The sequence below is a fragment of the Astyanax mexicanus genome, chromosome 12 (assembly GCF_023375975.1).
Source record: "Astyanax mexicanus isolate ESR-SI-001 chromosome 12, AstMex3_surface, whole genome shotgun sequence".
In the NCBI taxonomy this organism is placed as follows: Eukaryota; Metazoa; Chordata; class Actinopteri; order Characiformes; family Acestrorhamphidae; genus Astyanax; species Astyanax mexicanus.
This window is the reverse complement of record NC_064419.1, coordinates 27,063,740-27,085,494: the sequence shown is the minus strand read 5'-3', so window position 1 is coordinate 27,085,494 and position 21,755 is coordinate 27,063,740. Positions and strand designations below refer to the sequence as shown.

At 37.5% G+C, this 21,755-nt stretch overlaps 1 protein-coding gene across 2 annotated transcripts in view; it reads right to left on the bottom strand.

Annotated features, from left to right (window-relative positions):
- Positions 1-17,079, bottom strand: part of antxr1a (ANTXR cell adhesion molecule 1a) — a 72,530-nt gene extending 55,451 nt beyond the window's left edge. The window contains exons 1-2 of one of the 2 annotated variants that reach the window (XM_015601706.3): positions 16,038-17,079; positions 1,635-1,706 (exon numbers count right to left, since the gene is read on the bottom strand). In XM_015601706.3, coding sequence (XP_015457192.2) covers positions 1,635-1,706; positions 16,038-16,192 — 227 coding nt within the window. In that variant the 5' untranslated portion in view covers positions 16,193-17,079. Of the gene's footprint in view, positions 1-1,634; positions 1,707-2,351; positions 2,506-16,037 lie in introns of those variants that run through there. The other variant, XM_022671120.2, reaches the window with a different exon arrangement.
- Positions 17,080-21,755: the final 4,676 nt, after the last annotated feature.

The window sequence follows — 21,755 nt, the reverse complement described above, 5'->3', positions numbered from 1 at the left end:
AAAACAAAAACCATGTGGATGTATTTGACTGCACAGTGTTTGACAGAGATGGCAGTGGTGGTTAAATCACTGGGTTATTAATGACAGGGTTGTGGGTTCGGTACTCGTGTGGGCAAGCTGCTGGCGTTGGGCCACCCCTGCTCCCTGGGCGCGGCATGGTGGCAGCCAACTGCTCTTTCCCTTATGCTCACTATATCACTGTGTGTGTGTTCAATAGTGTGCATGTGTGTGTTCAACTGCACGACTGAGTTAAAGAAGAATTCCACATTCCATCTGTGTGTCCAACACAAGTGTGGTGAGTGTGGCTGTCTTGTCTTGTGTAGCATAGCTAACTAACCGACCCCAATTAACAATTCTGGTATCTGTGTGGGGAGGCCTGTGGGAAGAGGCCACTGAGGATAAATATCTACTCTAATTCTGATTGGCTCGAGCAAACATTAATCTGCCAATGAAAAATTATCAGTATAGTTCCTGATTTGGCAGACAACAGAACATTAATGTTTGGTCCTATAGCCAAAACCATGTTGTTGTTACACAAAAAACTTGTAAACAGGCACTTTACAGGAGAAGCATTGATTTGCTTTCAGTGCAATTTTGGAGCATTTCTATTGGTTCATTCATCATGACATTTAAATTTTAATTTAAATGCTAGCTTCACAGATTTTATGAAAAAAAGAAAACATTAAAATGAAGATAGATAGATGTATATGTTTAAGGGACAGCAATTATACAAATATGGAAAATAAATACAGTACCAGTCAAAAGTTTGGACACACCTTAAATTCTGTGTTTTTTCTTTACTGAAACTATTTCTGCATCTTAGATTAATACTAAAATCATCCAAGAATTCAAACTATGAATAAAAACACATGTAATTCTTTAGTTAACAAACCAGAATACCGGTATGTTTTATATGTTAGATTCATTAAAGTACCCCAGAAAAGAGCCTACCCAAATGCTTCACTGAGTAATTTGGTTTACTACCTTATGTTTCTTCCTTACTGAACATGTATTATTTATGTGTTCCTTCATAGTCTGAATGGTTTTAGTATTCATTTAAAATGTAGGGGACAACAAAAAAAAAACATTAGATTAGAAGGCGTGTCCAAGATGGTAATGTACATGTAAATGCATTTACAAATATATTTGAAATTTGTATGAAAACAGCCAAAATATTTTTCCTTAAATGCACTGCACTTGCTTGAAATTCATTTTGGAAAAAAAAAACATTTTAAGTGTACTTATAAGTATAAGTAATGTTTTATTTGTTTTTCCTTCCATTCAAGATGTCTTTTCTGTGTGGGTGAACAGTTTAGAAAGTTATTTAGACATTAGAGATAAGTCATGGTCAAGCTAAGGGGCTTGTATAAATGAATGTAGTAACCCCTAACACAGTGGCACATGCACTGAGAGCGGGTGGCCACTTTGAAGGTGGTATAAAAGCTCTGACTGAGACAGTAAATTTCACTCCACTGAGAAACCCATCACAACAGTTTTAGCAGTGCGTTTGAAAGTCTTGGAAATGGCTGTGATTAAATGCAGATTCGGTTGAGTCCAGCTGACCTTTCCAAATTAAAAGCGCTCATCTGTGCACTCGTATACTCAGCTGACATCTGGGGCTCCTCCTCTCTTACCTTATGAACTTGTGTGCCAGATGTTCCACAAAGTTATAGATCTCGATCCAGTGATGCTGTACACTCCCAGACCTGCAGAGAGGACCAGACACAAAGTCAGGTTAAGAGGTTACTATAATACAGGGCTGCATATTAAGAGACATATGGATGAAAGCATTCCTGCAACAGAAACAGGTCCGGGTCATGGCAATAGTCCAGTCTCACCAGGTTAGCAAAACAGAAATCTGATTTAATGTAATTAAATTAATTTCAATAAAAAATCCAAATGTTTTAGCATCACAGATTCCCAGTATGATAAAATAGAATATGAAACACAGAAGCCCTGAATGATAAGTACTTTATTTTCTTTATGTTTTATGTTTTTTCAAGGTAAAGCATAGCCCAACAGCCAGTTAGCAAACAGTTTCCTCACAATTGCAGTATCTTAGCTCTGACCATATTTACCATTTATTGAGTTAGCTAACTGCATAATGTTACTGTTTGTGGTTCTCAGGTTAGTTAGCTAGCTTGCTAACAGTCAGCTTTTATAATTTCCTTTTTCTCATCACAATATTCCAGTTTTGTATGAAAGCCCATCACCAACACCTAAAATAACAAAAGCATTTTTTTTCTTCTTAAAAGGCTCTTATTATTTTAAGACAGTAAGTCATTATTTTGAGATACGTCCAGAAAACAACACGTATACAAATGAAAAACACTCACTTTAAAGTTAGTTACCTAGCATGCTAGCCCCCAGCTGGCTGTATACTAGTCTGGGAACTGTTCATGATTGGCTGGCAGGGAGCATGTGACAGAGTCCTCAGAAAACAGGGAATCATGGGAATTGAAGGTTGAGTTGTTTGAAACAGGAGGGAGACCAGGAAGCAAAGGAAGAAAAGTATTGACATGCATTACTCAGGTAGAAATAAACACACTAGGATTTAAAATACTGTACTACTCTAGTTTTTTACTCAATTAAAAGTGTAAAAGTACTGATAGACTACATACACCACCGTTCAAAAGTTTGGGATCACATTGAAACGTCCTTATTTTTGAAGGAAAAGCACTGTACTTTTCAATGAAGAAAACTTTAAACTAGTCCTAACTTTAAACAAATACACTCTGTACATTGCTAATGTGGTAAATGACTATTCTAGCTGCAAATGTCTGGTTTTGGTGCAATATATACATAGGTGTATAGAGGCCCATTTCCAGCAACTATCACTCCAGTGTTCTAATGGTACAATGTGTTTGCTCATTGGCTCAGAAGGCTAATTGATGATTAGAAAACCCTTGTGCAATCATGTTCACACACCTGAAAACAGTCTAGCTCATTACAGAAGCTACAAAACTGACCTTCCTTTGAGCAGATTGAGTTTCTGGAGCATCACATTTGTGGGGTCAATTAAACGCTCAAAATGGCCAGAAAAAGAGAACTTTCATCTGAAACTTGACAGTCTATTCTTGTTCTTAGAAATGAAGGCTATTCCATGCGAGAAATTGCTAAGAAATTGAAGATTTCCTACAACGGTGTGTACTACTCCCTTCAGAGGACAGCACAAACAGGCTCTAACCAGAGTAGAAAAAGAAGTGGGAGGCCGCGTTGCACAACTAAGCAAGAAGATAAGTACATTAGAGTCTCTAGTTTGAGAAACAGACGCCTCACAGGTCCCCAACTGGCATCTTCATTAAATAGTACCCGCAAAACACCAGTGTCAACATCTACAGTGAAGAGGCGGCTGCGGGATTTTGGGCTTCAGGGCAGAGTGGCAAAGAAAAAGCCATATCTGAGACTGGCTAATAAAAGAAAAAGATTAAGATGGGCAAAGGAACACAGACATTGGACAGAGGAAGACTGGAAAAAAGTGTTGTGGACGGATGAATCCAAGTTTGAGGTGTTTGGATCACAAAGAAGAACGTTTGTGAGACGCAGAACAAATGAAAAGATGCTGGAAGAATGCCTGACGCCATCTGTTAAGCATGGTGGAGGTAATGTGATGGTCTGGGGTTGCTTTGGTGCTGGTAAGGTGGGAGATTTGTACAGGGTAAAAGGGATTCTGAATAAGGAAGGCTATCACTCCATTTTGCAACGCCATGCCATACCCAGTGGACAGCGCCTGATCGGAGCCAATTTCGTCCTACAACAGGACAATGACCCTAAACACACCTCCAAATTATGCAAGAACTATTTACAGCAGAAGCAGGCAGCTGGTATTCTATTGGTAATGGAGTGGCCAGCGCAGTCACCAGATCTGAACCCCATTGAGCTGTTGTGGGAGCAGCTTGACCGTATGGTACGCCAGAAGTGCCCATCCAACCAATCCAACTTGTGGGAGCTGCTTCTAGAAGCGTGGGGTGCAATTTCTCCAGCTTACCTCAACAAATTAACAGCTAGAATGCCAAAGGTGTGCAATGCTGTAATTGCTGCAAATGGAGGATTCTTTGATGAAAGCAAAGTTTGATGTAAAAACAATGTTATTTCAAATACAAATCATTACTTCTAACCTTGTCAATGTCTTGACTCTATTTTCTATTCATTTCACAAAATGAATAAGTCATAAGTGTGACCTTTCATGGAAAACACAAAATTGTTTGAGTGACCCCAAACTTTTGAACGGTAGTGTACGTCTGCTATATTCTTGCTGGAGTGTTACTTGACCTGTGTGTGCAGGTGTGATGGATCACATATAAACCAATAGGGTGTCGGAATGGTATTAAAAATGGTAATTAAAATTCACTCCATCTGGATTGAGAGATTTATCTGGATAGAGTTTTTTTTTTTACCAATGACAAGCTGGATTGAAAAAAGCGGAAATGAAATAGGTAGAGTAACAAGGCTACACAGTGTCAGTAGGTGAATCTGGCCTGCCGTCTGTTTAAAGAGCCATCTTTAAAAAAGCTAATAGAACAAGATATTATATTATGATGAGACTCTTTAGCATGTTCTCATCTGTCGTTAATGTCCTTAATTGCATGCTTCTACGTGCAGGTCTTGCAACATATTTTGTCTCCTCAAAACCCTATTACAAATCCTTTTCCCCGGTCTCCAGGAACAGGCTGCTCATTTCCATCTATATCACGTATCTAGCAAACCAAACAGCCATTATCCAAATGACTCTCTTTAAACAAGTCCTGCCAAATGATCCTGATTGCACATGACATAATGTAGCCATATTTTAAACAAAGGCCTCTGCCTGCTAACTCTGTTGACCGATGTTAACTGATTGTGCTCTGATTATGATGGTTTCTTGATGAATTGCCATGACCTAATTTCCTTATTGTCATGGTTCATGTTTACTTTCTAATTTTGAAGCAGTTATTGCATCATGAAGCCAGTCTGGTGAGTGTATTTGGTTCTGAGCCAGTTGTGGGGCTAAATGGTATGATGCCATGTCTGGTGGGAAAATATATATAAGATAACTATGATGGAAATATGATCTGGGCTCTGATACCTACCTTCTAAAGGAACTAGATACACTAGTAAAACAGTAAAAAAAGGTTACTATATGTATGCTGACATGCCAAATATCATAGGACATGTATTGTGTCCCATGACTTTTGCCACGTCCCATGGAAGTTAAAGAACACTGCACTGACCTGCAGCTTATTGCATGGGGTCCCTGAATTGAATTTGGATGCGACTTTTGGCAGAGCTGCTTGTCTGTTTACAATTGCTTGTCAATTACAATTACTGATTACAACTCACTTTTATTTCAATTCAATAATTATTTCAGATTATAGGTCACAATTTACACAGCATTTCCAAGCCATTCCCTGAGGAAGCACTTCATGGTCAATTTACATAATGCTATCCCATTATTTTTTTATCCCATGATATGGCAGTGTAAATGAGAGTAAAAAATGTATATATATATATATATATATATATATATATATATATATATATATATATATATATATATATATATATATATATATATATATTAGTTTGCATGTACAGATAACAATACATATGGGAAATCTGCAAGACTATTGTAAAATTTAGTGCCATATCACCCACCTATAATTCTCACATCAGGGTACTACTTTTGCTTACTTTTTTAAGCAAAAGAAAAATTCACACAGTTCTCATTTACCTTCATATATCTACTACAGACAGATTATAGCTGTCCAGTATTATTCATCTTACTTGAATCCTGGATATATGGAGATATTGGAGTGCATTATTAGTATCATGACATTCTGGAACATTGTGCTTTGCTACAAATCTGATAAAATTCTTGTATTTTTTAATATCTTAGTTAGAGGTGTGCCATATCGTATGCAGTAATAAAATTCAATTTCCATTTTGTTGCAGTAGTGTATTCTTAAAATATTATTTTTTTAATTCAATGTTTTGTCATATTGCCAAGAGTATTGTTTTTGCGAAAGTACCATGAAATATCGTGAAATTGTTTTAGGGCCATATCAGCCACCCCTATAATCTATACGACCATATGTTTGTGGACACATTTTCTATTGAATTTATTAAAATATTTAAAATTGCACCTACTGCTAAAGCACACACAGCTTGTCTTGTCCCTGTAGAGAAGTATTCCCAATAGATAGGACGCTCTGAAGCAGATATAGACAAAACCTATTGACACAATGCTTAATAAAGGTATGGGCTAGGTAGAGGTGTATTAGGCCTCCAGTAATGAGCTGTGGATCTGTGCACTCTGAAATGATGGCAAATGGGCTATTTAATGCATTTGTGAAGAGTTGGGGTGGTGACCATTCAAACATCCTGACCTCACTAATGCTCTTGTCACTGAACGCAGTCAAATCCTTACTGCAATGCTCCCAAATCTAGTAGAAAGCCTGCCATAGACAGTAGAGACAGATACTCCAACAAGATCAGGATATCCTGAAATAATTATCCTTCATGTCCAACAAACAATAAATAAGCTCATGCCCCAATACTTTTGCCTCTACAGGTATGTTTACAACAAATGTATTATTGCTTAAAACTTTTGATTGGACTGTCCCTTTAAGGCTAAGTGATAATTAATGGTTTATATAATAATACTCATAGCGCTAAACTATAAAAAAGGCAGACATGAAGTCATGGTTTCCCACGGGTGACTTTTCAGTGAGGGTCAATGGGTATATGCTTATTTGGGGGTTGCTTTGAAGAATTGAGGGAGGGGAAAATATATTTGACCCACTTAGATAATAATGGCATTCTGAAATTAGGCACAAGCTATAATTATCTAGATTTACAGACAGATGTTCATTTATTGTAGCTCTGGGAAAATGTCTGCTATAGTTAAAACTGGATTGGCGTATCAGACCAACAAAGCCATCTAAGCATCATTATTTAACCCCTTCAAATCCCAACTATATTATACCCTGGGGCATATTGTTTCAGAATTACAGTGACTACAATACAAACAAGCTGTGTGATTACAATATTAGAGATAGGGGATATGTTTTTGGGGGGAAAAACTGTACAAATGAGGCTCTTGTACACTTTTGGGTGACATCTAGCCTGGATACAAGATACGATGTGGCATCCTGGGACATATCTGCCCACAGATGTCGGAGTCTGTCATCTGGTCAAAATGTTTTTAAGGGTGTCATAGCGGCTTATCTATCACTCAGAGATCTCTCACAACAAAAAAAAGGCAGACTACCCAAAAGTATACATTTTGTAGGGCAGCCTGTGTGGGAGCACTTTTTACAACCCCTAGTAAGGCAACAAACCACAGTGCATAATTATTTTGTAGATATAAAACCAAACCAGAGACTGTATGGGTGCATCCTAGTTGTGTGCTAGTTACTAATACTATGTATGAAGTGTGTAGCATGTTATAAGGATAAAAGTGTGGAAGGTGAATATACTCAGGGCTCATCCACACAAATCGTTTTGGCATGCCGTCCAAAAAACAGCATTTTAGGTCAATAAAAACAGACCTTTTGAAAACACTTTCCTATCTGGAGAGTCTGCGCGTGTCAGTTTTGTTTACATTAGTTTAGCCTGTACAGAATGAGCCTGAAACATGGAAACATGGACATCTCCTTGATTGTTTTTGTTGATTGTTGATTGATTTTCTCCTTAATTGTCTCTGTGATTTGCAGATTATTATACTACAGTTAGTTCTGACCCTGCAATGTGATTGGCAGAGAGGTGTCCCATTATTAGCCGGTAATGCACTGTAACTAAAGCTCTCCACATATAACTCCACATATAGGTAACCTAGCAAAGATGCTGCACCAAACAGCACAGCTACAAACAGAGCAGCAATGAAACTATTTATAACCAAACAGGTCGTATTATCTCGTCCTCTTCAACTCAAAATCAATAAACAGCGATAATGGAACTGTGGTATAATCACAATAATCAAACAGCAGTGCAAATATTACACATTATAGCACTCCCTCTTGTGTATTATTGCTTAAATAGTGCTAATGTTTATAGCTTAAAGTATGTTTTGATGTTATTTTCAGGTACAATCATCCTCTACCAGGCATTTCTATGTGGACAGGGATACATGAAGATATTTTAAATTTCTTAAAAAATATTCAGATATCCACAAAGTATACTTAGAATCAATTCGTTTTTTTTTTTTTTGTTCAAATGTAGTTAGGATGACACGATTATCCCACAATGCAATGCAAAACAGAAAGGGAGGAGCTACTTACATTGGGAGCAATATTACGACAAAGTGGCAGATAACAATACAAGTGCAGCAACAACAATTTGAAGTGATGTACGTTGACAGAGTAATACTTCACCATCACTTCCTTGTACATAGAAAGGTAATTATGCTAATATTCTGTGTACAAACCTGCCAAATTTTGCAAATTTGTAAACAGTGTATAACTTATTGAATTATTGTATATGCAGTTGGGATTACATTTCTTTATAATGGAGCAATACACATCAAACCAATACAAACATTTACATCATAATGTTTAAAGATGCAGAAAAACATCATAGAAAGCAAAATTATATGCAAACACCGAGAACTACTTTATAGTAGCTAAAGCAGCAGTAAGCTCACATTTTTTCCTTATTTTTGCTGCACGTTTGAAAATAAAAACAGGGATGAAAGAGTTAAAGCACTTTGGTTTGGTTTCCCTGTAAGTTGCCAAATGCTCCATTTCTAAAGACCAAGAAAAGATTTGCGATAATCAATTCATTCTGCTCACTTTTTCTAAAGGCGCATGAAAGTGCTATGTCAGAGCGAACGTGGACCTGAGGTCATTATGGTCAGAGAGTGTGACAAAAATGTTTCAAACACAGATGCATCATCTCATTCAGCCCTGCTTTCGTTTTTTCCGTTGTTACTAAGATAAGAGTCCCTGTTCGGGGCCTGTTGCCAAAGAAGGCCAAAAAACATCTGGAGCTGATGGTAAAAGCGTCCAACACAAACAGAGGAACAAATGGGACAAAAAGATACAACAGCATTTGAATGCAGAATTTGTATGGTTTAATTTAGGTTTCATTTTAAATGTCTAAAGAAGGTACTGGTCATTAATAATAACTGTCAAAAATGATTCTTATTAACTGAGATTTTCAAAATACAAGCTAACATCAGTTTTTAGCCACTCAGCATTTACATGACTTATCTTTCTTAGGATATCAGAGAAAGAATCTAAATTATGTGGCAATTCAGCAGTTTAGTTGTGAGTTGAAAATGCTAATTACGCTTCTAAAGGAAAAGCTAATACTTTATTTTTGTGGTAACAGCACACCAGTTTTTGTTTTCATGCTGACCTCAACTTAACAGCATCCAAGTCCAATCTATTTTGGCTAAATAGCAGTTGAACTCACTTGTTAAGCTTCTTTAGTAATAGCCAATACATTTTTTTGTGTTGACAACATAACATCTGCTATATGCTAACCTAAAAATGGTTGCCTCTGTTTAGGCAAACCTATGTCAAATAACAAGCAGCTAAACATGCTAGTTAAGTTCCTTAAACAATAACTACCGGTAATCATTTTTGTGAAAACAATATGCCAGCATCTTTTTTATGCTACCCTAAAATGCTAGCTACCTCTATCCAAGCCCAAGCATTGTCAAATAATTAACATATTTTTTGCACTATAAAGCACACCAGATTATAAATTGCAGTATCAATGAATGTCTATTTTCAGGTCCATTTTCTTACACAAAGTGCACTGGATTATAAGGGTCATTTTAAGAGACAATATAAGGAAGTTCTAATTCAGCAGGTGTCACAGCTGGGTGTTGTTTGTGGGGTAGCTACAACTATAAACAGAACTATAATTAAAGAACTATAATTAAAAAAGATTTTAAGTCAAACGAGCTCTGGATGTTAATCTTTACACATTTTTCTCTTGAAAACTGTTTATTTGGGTGAGTAAAGTGCTTCCATTTAATTACGGTAAGCTTAGATTAGCTGATGCATTAGCAGCTAACCGCTAGTGCGACAACGCTGTGGAACCCTGAGTGTTCCGGTATGTCAGGGTGATATTAGCTAGCGGTTGTCCCACGTAGCTTGTTTAAAACACAATAAATGCACACACTACATTCCAATATACTCCCCTCTGAACGATGAAAGAGCTAGCGCAGTTAGCGGATAACATTAATGCTACTCCAGCAGTGCTAGCCAGGGTTACCAGCAGGCTACAAGCCAATAATACTCACCTCTAAACAGGGAAATAGCAGTTCGCAGCTAATGCTAATGTTGCTCCAGTCTCGGTGCTAGAGAACTAAACTGAAACTGCTGTAAAACGCTGCATTTCAGCAGAGTGGCTTTACAACCTGACTGGTAAAATTAATACATAAGGCACACCAGATTAAAAGGTACACTGACGTTTTTTAGAAAAATTTAAGGATTTTAGGTGCGCCTTTTAGTGTGAAAATGTTGGCAATTATTAAATTTGCTAGTTAAGCTTTTTAAGCAAGAGCCAATATTTTTGTGTTGTCAACACACCAGCATCTACTGAATGCTAATCTCAAGTTACTAGCTAATAGTTAATCATTTCTTTTCGTGTATACAGTTTCTGTGCTATAAATTCAAGACTGCATCATTCTTGTGTTCTGAGGTAACGTTTTTTAACAAAGTATGCTTGTTTGTGCTAAAGTTAATAAGAATGGTTATATGCATATTATTAGATGTTTTCCTTCACTGACAACAAAAAGCTGCATTGGTCCTTGAAGGTTGTCCAAAGTTAAGACTTTGCACACACATTAAGACAAAAGCAGTTATTCAGTCCAACTGCTTGCATCTTGTTAGCATTAATTCATGAATGCATTACTTTTATGTCTTGCTAATGAATTCATTGCTAGAGAAAAAACATTACCTCATACTTAATGTTAGCACACTAAAAGACAACAGTTACTACAGTGCTTATTAAAATGCCACAGTTGGCATAAATTTGTTGAAAACAAAAGCATACTTTATATACCGGTAATTTAATCTTTATTTCTACCATACAATGCACTGAATATAACAAGCATAAAGCAAAGATAAATCAGCAGACCACATGTTGCTTTTTAAAAAGGTTTTACAGTTTTTAGAACTCTGTAACAATGGGCAAATTCAGAGCTTATAAAATGTTCAAAGGTAATGTTAGAATACAAGTAAACATTCAGTTATATGTTCACAATTATGTAGCTGGCAGTTCAGCATGGTCACTATGGAATGGTATTTTTATTACTCCTAATTTACGTACGAAAAACTAACCTTATTTTAATTGAAACAGATGCAGTGTGCAATAGTCTGGGCATGACTTGTTTTCCTCAGTGAACTTCAAAAACCCAGATACACCACTCAGTCTTGTGATTCAGTCATATAATCAGCACTTGATTGGTAGATCAGTCTCACCTGAATTCTAATTCTGGTCAGCTTGTTTAGCTTGTTGCCAAGTATTGCCAACTGTTTTTTTCAGCAATTGCCTGAGTGTTATTTCTTTGTTGTTTCACTTTTTGGCTTTCTGCTTTGATTTGTGTCTTGCCCTTTTTGCTTATTTATCTTGGTGTTTTGCTTGGTTTTTGTATAGAAGATAAACGTGACACGAACAATGATTGTTTGTTGTTTGGTCATTCCCTAATCAGTTCAGTATTTAGTAAATGCTATTTAGTGAATGAGTTAATTAGTGAACCTTCTCAAACACAGAACACAAATGTGTGTATATATATATATACACACATTTGCTGAATTTACATATAGACAAATCTGAAACCTTATTTATAAAATAGACAATTTTTCATGATTGAATAATAACAATCTTACATTAAAGAAATAAGAATACATTTGTTGTTTAAAACACGCAGAAGTGTGTTCTCTGTTTAGGAAGTGCCACTCTTTTCTCAGCTTGGCAGATTACATTTGTATGGTGTTTGTTATTTCAATCAGGCTGCTCTGTCTGGAGAAGATGTAAGTTGTGTGAATGAATTCAGGACACTGTGAATGGGCTTTTCCGGCTGTAGTGACCACACGATCTGGCTCAAGACTCAAACCCACAAGCCTCAAAAACTAGAGGAGCTGGCAGAGTAATGTTATGTAAGCTTTGTTACAGTGTTTTCACATGCCCTACTGAAAGTACACTGAGGGGAACGTATAGACCATATACAGCTCTGGAAAAATTAAGAGACCACTTCAGTTTCTGAATCAGTTTCTCAGATTTTGCTATTTATAGGTATATATATATATATATATATATATATATATATATATATATATATATATATATATATATATATAGAGAGAGAGAGAGAGAGAGAGTAAAATGAACAATAAATAAAAAAAAATATTGACAATAAAAATATTGTCATTTAGAGCATTTATTTGCAAAAATTGAGAAATGGCTAAAATAACAAAAATATGGAGAGCAGACCTCAAATAATGCAAAGAAAACAAGTTCATATTTATAAAGTTTTAAGAGTTCACAAATCAATATTTGGTGGTATAACTCTGTTTTTTAATCACAGTTTTAATCTTGGTATGTTCTCCTTCACCAGTCTTACACACTGCTTTCGGATAACTTTTCAGCTTGGCTTGATAGCTTGAGATCATCAATCTTCCTCTTAGTTATATTCCAGAGGTTTTTCAATTTGGTAAAAATCAAAGACACTCGTAATTTTAAGTGGTCTTTTATTTTTTTACTGTTAGAGACCTGTATATATAAATCTATAAGTATATATATATGCGTAAAAATAAACAGCAAACTGTTCATGAAAGATGAAATTATGAAATTATAATATAGCATTATGATACAATGAAGGAATAAATAAAGACATTTCCAGATATTCCACCCTTACAGAAATCTGATACATGGCCATATGTGCACTAGTATTCGGCAAATGTTTAAAAATATTTTTATATATTTAAGGTGATTCTGAACACTAGACAGCACGCTCTGGAAAGGAAGATTCTCTTTCCAAAGTTTAAAGAATTGTTCATGTACAGAAAAGCAACTTTCACATTTGCATTTAATGCAGGGCGTCTCAACATGCATAACCCACAGATCAGTATAAGTGTTTTTTAGCTTCCATAAAACTGTTTGAACCCTGGGTAAATCATTCTGAGTGAATAGATCAAATGAAATGCTCTACAAATACATATATATTTTTTAATCCAGGTATGTAATCAATTTCTAATTGTATTGCATTTATAATTCCTATTTTGCAAAATAATTTTTTCCATGGTCAGCAAATCTTAACACCTAAACAAGAAAAACGATTGGTCTTGAGTCAGACATGAACAGCTGATAATTAAAGCTGTGGTAGATGCTAGAAGCACTGCTAGCAGGGAGCTTCTGCGATTAGAACCAGATGCTTTTCCATTTGCGTGTCCATTAATTCGCCCTGTCTCGGGTGCTGGCTTACAGTGCTGTCTGAGTCTTTCTGCTGCACTCCGCTAAAGCAGCCAATCACGGTACTCCTATGCAATTACACAATCAGAGCAATAACAAAAGCAAGATGCCTACCATGAGAATACTAAAACTCACCTGAATCAGAGGTCTTTATTGAGTGTTTGGGTTGTTTAAATCTACTTTCAGAGGATGTGTATGGTATTATTACACTTCATGTACCATTTTGCTATATACACCACCAGCAACATATAAACTGGAGATTGACCTTGCAATATTATATGAATACTAAAATTATTCAGAGGAGTTTTCACCTTTAACACACATGGGTTTTAAAGTCAATGTAAATTAACTTATAAGTTTAAATGTTCTTCAGATTTCTTTACCATTTATTGTACCTTTATTTACTGGTATCATAAAAGAAAAAAGTAGTACACTGTAAAATGTATCATCACTATGTTCTTAAATAACATTAGTGAATATTACCTATGTCATATTGTCTTAATTATTAAACTTTTGTATTTTTTGTTAAAAATACTGTATTTAATAATATTAAGGGGTGATTTGTGCTGTAAACTCGGAGGCGGGTGCAAGGTTGATATTCGCAAAGGAGAGGAGCAACTTGGATGTAAATATAGAACTAGAGGAGGAGCTCAGGTAATTGAGGCATGGTCCATATCCCAAAACTTTGTAAAACACTAAGTAAACTTAAAAATAAGCTTTATTAACTTAAATTGTTCAGGGCAATCGTTTTCCCAAATTCTAACACGTAAAATCATCTTCTTAAATTTTAAAGTGTACCATGTTTTCTGTAGAAGGTCATGCCTCAATTAACCCAAACTCCTCCATAGCTCCTCCATTTCTACCTCAACTTTGTGATGATCAGCTTCATCCACCACCTTATCGTCCCTCCCCTCCTGCGTCATCACTAAAATAAGCTACATGCTTCTTGAGCATTGTCCACAGTGGCAAAGTGGTCTAGTACTAATATCAGTACATCTTTAATATCTCTAGTATGGAAGGATTTACATAATATACTGGAGGGCTAGATTCCTCCACAGATTTGTGCTTTTACTGCATAAATACACTTGATACATTTGCACATACCCACTGATTGCCAGGTTGAATGTACATTGGTTCTCCACCCTTGGCATGCACCATCCCTGACTTTACTCTGGAGACATTCTGGCAACCAGTGCTATGGTATAGACTTACCATGTATGCAACAGCATTTACAGACAGAGCCCAAATAAACACTACTTTGTTTAGCTGGATTTCATAGAAGCTTATGTAATTGATTCTCCATGTGTACCACTGACCCACTTCTGATCCCCTATAGTTTCAAATAACTGTACTGCTGTTCCTCTGAGGTCAGTACCAGAACAAGTGCTGCATATCAATAAACCAACACATTACCTGGAATGTCCATTAAGACCCGACCAGCTGTTAATATTCTTCAGTAACAACAAACACTGCATAAATCAGCTTCAAATCCTGCAGGTGCCAAAATGTAGGCCTATATTAACAAGGAAACTATAGGGGGCGCTGTGCAGAGCAACTCAGAATGACCGCATTGACCCAGAAAATGTGTCATCAAGTCTTGATAGAGTAAGTGTAATAAAAGAGGGAGGAGCTGGGGTTAGAGGGACTAACTTACGCCAACCTTGCGCTGTGATTAATGAGCTTAATACCATTGCTTAACTATAACAGTGCATTAGGTCAAAACAAGAGAGGGTTGGTTGTTGCAGATAGGGATTCAGACTAGTCCTAGACAAGATAAAAATGAAGTCAATTACTAAGCTAATCCTTTTTTATAACCCAACGATATTTTTCTGGAATAGAGTAACTCTCATCAATGTCTATGACGAACCATATTTAAGAACTTTTCCATCATGAAGAAAATCACTTTAACCCTAAAAAAGAAGTATACTATTATTTAGATCGTTCTTGGAGTATAAGTTCCTTGAGGAATTTTAGGGGTTCTTTAATCTGAAAGTGAGGAAGAATCAACTGAGGTGCGTTGAGAAACCTTCAATGAAATGTTGCTCAAAGCACCTTAGACTTTCTTGAAGGTTCCTCAAAGCACCTTAGAGGTTCCTTCACACTTTCAACTCTTAAGGTTCCTCAAGGAACTTATATTTTCAACAGTCTACCAATTCAGTTCAAGTGCAAGATAATTTAAAATATCTCAAAATAAACCAACTCTAAAATTATCTTCACCATCTTTTTCTTGATCAACACCACTTAATGCTGGAGATGACACTTTAAACTGCAAGAAACTAAAGAAGAACCAGCCTTCCCTTCCCCAATCTTTGCTGTTCTGAGCCACCAATAGTGAGCCTCATGCAACATCAATCATGCACTAGGATGATTTCATGCTGTGAGCTGAAGAAGATAACCAAAAATGCAGTATTTCTAGGAGAACCACCCGCTAGAAGATTCACTGTCCATTCCGTTTTCCACACATCCCTCTTAACTGCAGAGGTTGCATTAGGTATAAGAAGAAACTGAGTTCCTGCACTATATTGTTTCTCAATGTTTTTGTGTAGCAAATCTTCACTTGAACTTCTGAAGAGTCTTTACCTTGTTCATAAACCAAGCAAGACAAACAAATAAAGAAGCAAAGCATTACTCACTTGTCCAGTACGAAGTAGAGGTCAAAACCTCCATAGCAGGAAGGGGCTGCAGCTTCCTTCTCTGGAGATAACCCTCCATTCCCATCTGCAATCCACACCACCATGAAATACAGCAACACCACTATCCACCAGCCCTTCCGCACACTGTAAGCCATGGTCCTGGTGAGATGCTCAGCAGCTAAGCACTCAGTCAGCAATGGAGCAAAACCAGAGCTCAAATCATGAGAAGAAAAATGAAGATAAGAGCCAAAGACAGTGTTTTTTCTTTCTGCAGGTAATCCTTGTTGAAGAGTGGCAAGAGTTATCTGACTAAACCATCCTTAAAAGGAAACTCTTCAGTGTGACTTTAAAGGTCCATTAAGCTTTTATGGTTGGTGAAGTCTTGCAGAAACAAAAAAGCAGATGCTTGCAGTGTTCCAGTAGTGGTAAAATGGGAATGACTGTTAAATTTCAGTAAAGAAAAGGCAAAAAACCCCAAAGAAAACAAATGCACAGATGTAAACAGAGATACATGAGAAGTCAAGAGCCTGACACACTTCTTACTGCCCCAGTTTCTCTATTCTCCCACTAATAGAGGACAGAAAGAGAGAGAGAGAGAGAGAGAGAGAGAGAGAGAGAGAGAGAATAAGTTTGTGTGCTTAAACATCAGACACCACTGTCTCCCAGTCTTTAACCCCAAACTGAAACTTTCCATTCTTTCCATCCTGAAAATAAAGAGCATGCCTAAGCAGTGTAGGACTAGTGCCATCTACCGACCCAGAGCAGCAATGACAGCTCTCCAAATGACCAAACTATAGTTTATCATATTTTGTACATTTTAGATGAAATATGTCACACTGTAGAGCGCCAGAGGCGGTTCTTTAATTAGGCAAACCTAGGCATTTGCCTAGGGCCTCGACCAAATCTGTCCTCCATAGGGGCCACCAAATACACCAAAAAAAATGTTAATTTGTTATTTGTTACTTATGTAAAGTAAAGAAAAAACATATTTCTATTAAAAAACAACAAAAATATCAGTAGAATACCGAATTAATGTCTAAATACTAATTGTCCAAACACACATTCCCACCCCCCCCCCCCCCCCCTGCTTGCATTGAACTAGTCCATAATATGATGACATAGCAATGTGCCACACGACGTGTTTCCTCTAATTACATCCGCCAAACCAAACACTGGTAATTTACGCTGCTAGTAAACAAACGCTTTTTTTTAGGAAAGATATTAAGTTATGTGTAAATATTTATAAGGCAATACTTGACAAAATCTGTTTTATTGACGTTGATAAACATCACTGTGACAGCGCTATTCACAGTTTCACCTCAGCAAAGGACGAGGACGTGAATCACTTATCTAACCAGCCTGTACTGATTTCTGGCCCCAATAACCCTTTCAATAACCTCCAATAGCCTTTAATAGTCTTCAGTCACCTTCAACAGTCTAACCTTGCAGTCGTGGTGTGTCCACTAAGCTAACCTGAGGTTAGCAGCGAGCTAAGTAACCTGTTTATAATGTAATCCGAGCAGTGACTCTGTGATGGCTGCTTGGGCTGAAAGATGAACTGTAGAGAGCTGTATTATCCGCTTAGTGGGGATAACTTAAGAAAACTGTAAAACACGCTCCAGACTGACTGGCTGAGCTCTGTAGCCCGTGGCTGGGCTGTAGCTTTGACTGAGTAAAGACAGCGGGGGCTTGTGCTGCTGCACCTCCGACTAGTGGTTGGATGAAGAACTGCAGCTTCCTGTAAGTGAGCAGTTTCACCAAAGTATGTATTGCTGCAGACTGGAGCACCTCCAAAGGGGAGGGGGGCTTACCTCCAAATGGGAAGTCCACGGAGCGCATTTGTGCGCGAGACCTCTCTCACCACGGCTCCGGCGAATGTCATAATAAAAGTCTTCCGTGATTATTATTATTATTATTATTATTATTATTATTATTATTATTATTATTATTATTATTATTATTATTATTATTAAATGTTATATAGAATGTACTATCCCATTATATTATATTATATTATATAAAAGTCTACATCGTAAGGCAGGGAGACCTCACTCAACACAGCTCCATTTCTCTGCCGAATGCCACAAAAAAGTCCTCCGTGATTAAAAGGCTCATGGATAAATGGATAAATATATTAGTCAATAATTAATGATTGTTTATATTTCTTAAATGTCAATATGATAAAATACGTGTACTGTGTTTGTATTTTTAATATTATTGGCTATGAATAATTTTTATAATTTGAAAAATTAACAGCATGGCAAATGTTTAAACCTTTTAAATAAATAAAATGTGGTTGCAATATCCACAACATGCTTTTAGACTCTCAGCATTTTAAAAGAAATAAACATTTAACAAACGAAATAGATTAATTAATTAACCTTTGGGGTTATTTAAAAGCACAAAACGTCGTGAAAAACACCATACCGCGTAACACCAAGCACCATCCTACTTGGATGTAGGCTCCGCCTGTTTGGAGGTATGTTCCTCCCCTTTGGAGGTGCTCCAGGCTGCAGCTATACCGTTCTCGTTTCACCGGCCATCCACACACAGCTCTGATAAACTGCTTAACTAGGGTGACCAAACGTCCGTATTCAACACTCACAGTCAGAGCGCGGAGTTTTTCGTTGATCGCCGACAAAAACATTGCTCGGAGGGAAATCGGGGATCACTGGGAGCTCGCGCTGTCGCGTAGTTTGAACTACTGAAAGACGCTCACCTATCCGTCGCAGACGCTTGGCAAATATTAAACATGTTTAATATCTGGCTCAGTCGACGACTAGACGTCAGGAGCATGGGCTACATACAGCCAAAGGGATCACACAAAAAGAGAGAACCACGGGTCCGAAACACACCATAGCTGTTTATGGAGAGTCTGACCACCCTACCATTCCCCCTGTTATATCAGTAAGTGGCTTTAGAGAGGGAGCCCGCGAGTGAGTCCTCTATGAATAAGGGTGAATGGAGCTAAAAGCTAAAATCTTTCAATTTAAAATAATTATGAACTACTTGTTCTGAATATTTCTTTGATTTTAGAAAGTAGAATAATGTATTTTACAAAAAAAAAACTAAGAAAGCGTTTATATATATTTTATTTTATCTAAAGAAAACAGGTTTTACACTGTAAAGCACTAGCATTACTCCTACTGTGAGCTGATTGGTTGGCGAGCTGATTCTGGAGATACAGGTAGAGCATGTTTAAAAGGTTAAATATGAAAAAAATGATGTCTGCTGTACAAAAACATTCGACATAGTTCTGTGTTAAGGACATAAGTACATATTTCAAGATGATTAGACATTTATAAACTCTAATTTTGCTCAGTTGCTTCATATGAACTCGTTCATGTTGGACTCGTTGCAAGTGCGTATTCTCCTCTATAGAGATTCTCTGACTTGGCATCGATAGTTTTCGTGTGCATTTAGTTCAGGTGTGTTCTTGTGACGAAACATGTTTTTGGAGAGCAACTAGGTGAGTCTGCGATTTCCCATGACGAGAAATCATGTAATTTGTGACCCCGTGTTGTTGATCAGTCATGTAGTGTAAAAGTCTCAACAACTAAAGACTCAAAAAGTCGAGTAGTGTAAATCCTGGCATAACGGAACGTTCACACTGGAGCGACGCGGCATCGCTGCCAATATCTTTCTCCACCACTCCACCAAGTTTATTAACATGCCCGGTGAACCCTGCTAAAATATTCAGTTTAAGACCAGCTGGTTCTCCGTCTCTGTAATTAAACAGAGGTAATGTAGAGCACAGTAAATTCTAAAAAAGCTGTACTCAGCTTCGTTTTCTCATTCTGTAGTTCAGCCTGTGGTTGGTGTGGTCTGCGTGGTGCTGATTGGCTGCTCATTTGCGTTAAGTTAAAATATCTCAACTGTTTGCTGCTGCTGCTGCTGCGCCTCTCCGTAGAGAACTGTGGGAAGCGACGCAAAAAGTGCTTCGCGTCTCTGCAGTGTGAACATACTGTAAAACTGAGCCGGATCCTCTTTCAGAGGCTGTCCATGTAATGTAAGCACGTAAAGACGCGTGACGTGGCCAGCAGAACTCCCGCGAAAAGCGACCCGAGAACCCAGTTTTTAGATTTTTTTTTGCAGTAAGCTTTGATTTGCAGATTTCCACTACGACGGCCTTACACCTAACGATTTCACAGTCGCAGACAATAGTGCGGAAAATACAGTATATAAGAGTTAATCATAGAGGAGAACCAGTGTACCAGGCACATAATTTAAAAATTCAAAAGGCCCTTTAAGTGGTTGCTTTTACTAAAGACTAGGTGGGTCAAACCTGACACTAGAGTGGACCAGTTACGTTTTTATGAATCACATGGTTGGGACCACGAACTAATTCCTTTACCTCAGCTCTATCAAAATAATTCACTTTTACTCCACCCTTGTGTCAAACAACATCACACCCACCTTTACACGATCATTCACTGAAAACATGGTGGAATTGGCTTAGCTTAATACGCCATCAGTAAGCCAAACCACACTCCCAACTAAACAGAGTTCTGAGCCTCCCAGGGCGCTTTTCCACCGGCATGGTGCCGGTGCTCGTGCCAGGTCCCCGAACGGTTCTTTGCGTTTCCACCGCAAAATCACAGGTTCTGGTCTGGAACCAGCGAACCTGTGGCGCATGTGAATAAAGGGCGGGGCGTTCGGGGCAAAGTTGTTTACAAACCTCACTTCCATTCACCGCTAAGAGCAGCAGAAGCAGCTAAATGAATGAAAATGAATCAACAGTGATCCACCGAGGATAGCAGTACGAGTTTCAAGAGGAGCTCTGGTTCCGCCGTGTTGTTTTCAAATCGCCCCAAGCTTCTGTTTCTGTTTACATTCACATACATAGTGAGTGACTCCTTAGAGCAGTGGAAACACGGGCCGGTTCTTAAAAGGTTCGCAGGAACCGGCTCCGGCACCAGCACTTTGTTGGTGGAAAAGAGGCACCAGTGGTAGTTCCACAGAATGGTCTGTATTAGCAAACCACACCTTAAAACAAAGACACGCAGGGTCATTGATGCGGAACGGCAAAAAAACAGTTAGTTGAGAAATAACAGCACCCCTTCTTTCATTCCTACTATTCTTACCAGCCTGTGAAACGGGTTCTTTGTGCCTAACAGTAAAAAAGTAATTAAACCCACTGTTTAAGCAAAATCATAGTGAAGAAGCCATTTTATAAAATTGAATGACAAACTAATTTGCTAATACACAACATGTCCAAATGTTTCTGGTCACCCCTTCCAATGAATGTATTTAGCCACTTCATGTTGTACACTCTACTGACATGGATGTACAAAAGCACACAACCAACTGACACCATGACTAATTGTAGGGTAAAGGGGTAAAATACCCAGTATTGAGCTGTAAAGCAGAGCAACTATGTTTTCTGAAAAGATTGAGCTTCATCCAATACTTTTTTAATGACTCAAGAAGTTGGCATGCAGTGGGGTTCCAGCTAACATTTTTTGGTTAGTAAGAATGTTTTCTGAATATTACAGTAAACATTTTAGAAGGTTCAATCTGTCAAGTTTTCTGGGTGCCCTCAGAATGTTTTAATTTAACATTTTAAAATTCTGGTGACATCACTGCAATGTTATAATTTTGTAAAATTGTTTTAATTTTAAATTTTGGGAATGTTACTTTTAATAAGGTTAGTATTGATAATTATGGCTGTATTCGGAATGGCATACTACATACTACTCGCGTACTAAATCTGCCTAA